General features: G+C 53.6%; 1 protein-coding gene across 1 annotated transcript in view; it reads right to left on the bottom strand.

Annotated features, from left to right (window-relative positions):
- CADM1 (cell adhesion molecule 1) overlaps positions 1-5,505 on the bottom strand; it is an 86,191-nt gene that overhangs the window by 31,800 nt on the left and 48,886 nt on the right. Inside the window, exon 6 of the mRNA XM_009895932.1 lies at positions 2,390-2,489. Coding sequence (XP_009894234.1) covers positions 2,390-2,489 — 100 coding nt within the window. The remainder of the gene's footprint in view (positions 1-2,389; positions 2,490-5,505) is intronic.

Below are 5,505 nucleotides of genomic sequence, written 5' to 3'. Positions count from 1 at the left end.
CTGCTCCGTCCCCTCTGCCCAGTCCCGCCTGGCCGCCTCCCTCCTGCACCCCTCCGTGAAGAGAACCCCCACGAGCTGCGGCCTCGAGGGACCCCAATTGGGCTATTTCGTTAGAGCCAGTAAAGAAAGAGAGTGCTGCGGGGCTTAGGGGGGTGTCTTTTTTTTTTTAAAAAGAAAAAGTTACTACAGTCTTTAAGCAGCAACGAGGGGACAGATGAGCTGCTCCCGAGTCAGCCTTCCCCAGCAGGGAAAACACAGCATCTCTCAGGGCGACCCCGCAGCGCGCTCCATCGAGGGGAGATGCGGAGCACTGCGGTCCCATCCCGCCTGGTCCCAAACGGCTGCAGCGGGGGAGTCGCTGCTGGAGGAGTCTCAGCTCGGGCTCTTCCCAGCGGCCAAACAGTAGAGGACTGCCCTGATGCAGAAGCTCCCGAAGCGTCACCATCCCAGGCAGGCAGCCGGGACGGGCACAGCCTGAGCCAAACCCGCGGGGTACGGGCTGCCCGCTGCCGAGCCGATGTCCGGGTTGGGAGAGCCACGGCACGGGCGGCAGCGGCTCCCGAGAGAGCAGAACTGCAGCTTCACCTCCGCACGGGCGGAAAGGGTTTGGTGCTCCTGGTGACGGTTTTCAAAAGGCTACTGCTGATTTTGGAGTCCCAAGGTTCCCTCGCTGCCTGCGCTACGCAGCAGCCTGCGTCTCGCCCCGCATGTCCCAAAAGTGACCGTTTCAGTGTCTTCCCACGTTTGTCACAGTCTTGGGCTTTTGGTGCCTAACCTAACAAAATACCGGTATCGATACCAAAACAGACATTTTCTACGCTCTGGCCTTTTGTTTTCCTCTGAGCTTCCCTCCCCCAACGTTTATGCTTGCCAAATTTTGCAGAGAAACGCTTTGGTTTAAGTGGAGAAACATCCCCGTTGATCTTAAACCTCTGCAAAGGATTTTACCAAATCTCTTTCTTTTAAAAACATAGAGCTAAACACGGCCCGTTATCTTACTGTGTATTTTCTTACGCTTTGCGACACAGGTGAGGTGACCTACATAAGCGAATTCCTAGCACATTACGGGCATCAGCGTAACGTTAAGTGGCATTCTGCCGGGAGATGTGGCTGTCTTATTTAACATGTGTATGTCTTATTCAGAGCCTGGAAGAAGAAAAAGTAAAGCAGCCTAGTCATTAAAGTCCCAGATGAGAGCAAATGGGAGGAACTGCAGTTATCCACCAGAGGAGGAATGCCAAAGGGGCTTTGACAGACTCTGAGCAGGGAATCGATATTTCAGTGGAATTTGGCAGGGGACGTGCCAGTCTCTAATGTACGGGGAAGGAATGGGGCTCGTGCCCAGCAGAGCGCACGGGGAAGCAGGAACCCACGGGCGATTCTGGGAGAGGGGGTACGCCGCCGTGGCGCAGGACGGTACCCCGAGCCTCCTCGGTGCTGAGCGCTGACGCCCCGTGCCTGCCGCTGCCCACAGCGGCCGAGCTGCCAAACTGGAGGGCGTCCAGTTCGCCTACACCTGCAGGAACTCCTCAGCTCTGGGCACGCTACCAAGGAGACGCTGACAGGTTTCAGGGATGTTTGCAGAAATCTCATGAACGTGACAAAAATCAAAAAGGATAGTAAATACTTGACAGCCAGAAACCCAAGTGGAAGAGAAAGTATTTAAAAAAAAATAAAAATAAAGTCGACAAAACTTAAATTAGAACAACAATGAAAGTGTGGAAGAAAATCTACCCTCCCTCGCCAGGATTTTCCTGATGCATAAATGTCTTCGACTCGATAAGACAGCCTCAAGGGCACGGGCAAGAAGAGGAGAAAGAATAAAACTGGCATTTCATAAAAACCGCCCAGGGCCCCGAGAGGGAGGAAGATCACTCCCCAGTCAACACAAGCAGAAAGACAGACCGCCTTACCGTAGCGATCCATTCCACTTTTACCAGTGCCCAACTTTTGGCGCCCGTCCCCCTTCTGCCTGCCGGCACCCCACCGGCATTCAACACGCAGGCCCTGACCTCGCTTTTGCAGATGAATTGCACCCGACTGCCACCCGAGCCATTCCCTGCGGGAAGAGGCGTACAGCCCGGGGGTCCCTCCTGCGCCTGGGGGCTCGTGGCCGGGAAGAGCTCTCCTGGGAGGTCCTCGAGTAGACATCCCTCAGCCACCGGTTACACAGACATAATGCACATCAAAATAGGTGCCTTGAGCGCGTAGCAGATGCTCAGGTGCAGAAAGCATCTCTCTCCCCCACTGCAACACTGTCTTCGCAGCAGAGAATGGCGTAGCGAGCGTCTGCAACAGCCACGGAGGCCAAACAAGGTCCACGGGCTCCTGCAGCACGGCCCCGTCACCACCGGACAACCGGGTCCCTCCTGGGAAGTGGCCAACTTACTGTGGTTTGCCAAAAGCTGCGCAGGTCAGTTCCAGCGGCTCCCCTTCCCTCGTCAGGCCTTGCACCGGGTAATTCTGCGACACCCGCACTTGAGGCTTATCTGCAGGACAAAAACATCGTTTCGTGAAACGCCGTGTCAAAGCGGCCCAAAGCCACCGGCGGTGCCCGGCGCCGCTCTCCCCGCGGGCGCAGCAGGACCAGGGGAGCCGGCGGCACGCGGGACGGCGACCGAAGCGCTGCGCTGCCCCGGGAAACACGCTTTGCTGCACCGAGCTTATCTCTGAACTCGCTCAAGCTAAAAGGAACTCATTTGCCTTCGCGCTGAGGTGAAACCAGAGATATTTGCGGTGTTCAGAACTGATAGGTTTTATCACGTATCATATATTACTGTATGACAACACTCGGCGTCCGTGCACATTAATACGTTGGGCTTTACAGGAGATGCTTGTTAGGAACACGCAAAGAAGCCACAGCCACTGCTGCTTTGGTTTAAAGAACAGAAGATCTTATTTCGTCCAAACGGAGCTCTTCTAAATCCTAAAATAAACACAGAGAATTAAAGCATTTATAGTTAGGGAGCCAGCTCGAAAGCACTTCAGTAAGACCCTGCAGGAAAAAACCAAAGAAGCCAAACCGCAGACCTGGAGTCCACAATTAAAAAATTCATTACCTCCTACAACTGAAACACAGATTAAAAACGCAATCTAAGCTGTAGCTAAAATGTTATCACTGCAAGAAATCAATTCAATGCTACAAATGCCATTAAGCCATATATATTTTTCAGGAGTTTACTCAACTGTAAGGAACAAAGGAAGGCAAAAAAATCAGTATGCATAAAGGTTGAAACCATTTAAATGTTTCTATTTCCCCTGAGAGTAACTGCTACCAAAAATATTGGCTTGCCGCATTTTATTAACTGTGTTTAACTCATTAACATGCTTCCTATGGAATAACAGAGATTAGGAAAGAAAAATCCACGTCAGGATTTAACCAATTTAAACTCTCATAATTTTCAGTAATGGAATAAGCTACACGAGTAAATCCTCTCCCGAGATGACTACACCACAAACATTTTATAAGCTAATCCCCGGTACAGATGCTCCTCACAGCAGCGACCCCCGGGCGTCCCCGCCGGCCGGAGGGGCGGCAGCGCGGGGGCACGGCGATGCTTCGGGGCCGTCCCGCGCCCCAGTTCCGCTGGCAACGGGGCGACGTTGGTGCCGGAGAACAACCCTAACGCTTCGCCCGTGCCAAGCAAAGACGTGGAAGCGACCAGAAGGTTCCAGGCACGAGCTGAGGAAGAAAAGGCCCTTCGCAGGAGGGTGAAGGAGCCTCTGAGGGAGCCCGATCCCGGAGCAGGGACCGGTCCCTGGCGTGCCGGGGGTTCCCATGGGGTACAGCCAGCGCAGTCCCGGCCTCAGAGCCCCAGGAGGGACAAGCAGAAGCCACCAGAAAAGCACAAAGTGGGGCTGGAATACCGTACCGAGCGCGGTGCGCGCCCTCAGCGCTCACCCAACGCATAAACAGGGCAAGACAAGTTAAAGTGAGGATTATGCAGCAAGTAAATCATAAGCAGCATCTTAAACGCTGTGCTCACGCTCACCACTCTCCTTCGCAATTCCCACCCCCCCGGCCATCTGCTCGCTATTTAGTATTTGCTTTGCGGCAGTACCTGGGAGCCCGTGCCAGAAACAGGGATGCTATTGCACGCGGTGCTGTAGGAAGAGCAGAAAACCTTTTCAGCCCAATTTACGCGGGAACAGAGAGACTGCAGCACCCTGTGCCCAGAAGGCGCCGTGCAGCATCTCCTGCAGCTTGTCTCTCCTGTTGCTCCCATCCCGTTTTCATTAGGTACAGTTTGGTATTTCTAATGAGCTGTTTACCAGCTGACAATTACTTATGGAAATCAAGAGGAATCCAGGGAAGGCTCGCCGTACTGAGCGTGAACCGCGCGCCACGTGAGCTCTCCCGGAACGGCGGGAGGCGAGCCCTGGCGTTGCAGCTCTCCAGCCCCACAGTCTTCATCAAACAAACAGAGGCAGCGGCAAAGTCACCCCGTACCGTTCCGATCCGGGCACCGCGGAGACGGCACCTGCACCAGCAATCTGGGCTCCAGCAGCACACATGCACGCACTCGTGAAGACGAGAGCATTCCCGATGGAGTTACCACAGCGAACGTCTCTCCTGCGCGGGACTCGCCGGCACGCCGGCAATTACAGCGGGCACTTAGGAAAACGCTTCACCCGTCTGAAGGATTCCGAAGGACGGCTGGGCGCTCAGGAGAACCCACGTTTTAATTAGGCTCCTGCTACACAAAAAAAAATTCACTCGCTTCAACCAAGGCTTTGGGGGGGTGTCTTTTCTCCTTTTGTTTAAGGACACGCATTTCAACAATCTTGAGTTCTACTTCTATTGCCAAGCGCCCCGGCTCAGACAAAGTCCGTGTCTGTTTTCTTCAGATGACGGCCTCTGTTCGTGAAGCTCTGCAGAAGGGCGAGCACGCCGGGATCCCAAGCTCCGCTCCTACACGGGACCACGGCATTTAGCAGCCTACAGCGGTCAGGCTGCGACGGCGTTCCCGGCCTGGGCTAGCACTTTGCCACCTATTAACCCCCTTTATTAAAAGGGCCGTGTTCCAGCGGTTGACATCTGAGGCTGTAAAATCGGGGCGACGACCATCTCGGATGGCGACCGAGGGCGTAAGGCGGGCAGCAGCACAGTTTTTACCACCAAGTGCGTTCCGGCCGCCCGAAATCCTCAGTTTGGAACTTCATAATATCATACCGCTGGATTACTACACAAAAATAAACGCTTGCATCTATGCATCTAAGCCACTACATACTCCACTGGCAGCCAATTAGAGCTAACAACCCAAAGCTATTTCCTAGTACGCCTATTTCTAGCGGCTTAAAAAAACAGCCCAGTAATTTAATAAGGCACCTTTATTAAGCTAAATTCATTCAAAAGCTAAGAGTGATATACAAGGTTAAATAGGAGTAGTCTAAAGGTTACGCTGTAGCAGCAACCAATTTGAAAAACTTATTACAAACCCATTCTGCGTTTGATGAGATTTCTTTCACAACAGGCGCAGCGGGCGCCTGCGAGCGGGGGGGACC

The sequence above is a fragment of the Charadrius vociferus genome, unplaced genomic scaffold, assembly GCF_000708025.1.
Source record: "Charadrius vociferus isolate BGI_N301 unplaced genomic scaffold, ASM70802v2 scaffold172, whole genome shotgun sequence".
Lineage (NCBI taxonomy): Eukaryota > Metazoa > Chordata > Aves > Charadriiformes > Charadriidae > Charadrius > Charadrius vociferus.
Note: the sequence above shows the minus strand (reverse complement) of the source record. Positions and strands in the feature narration are given on the sequence as shown.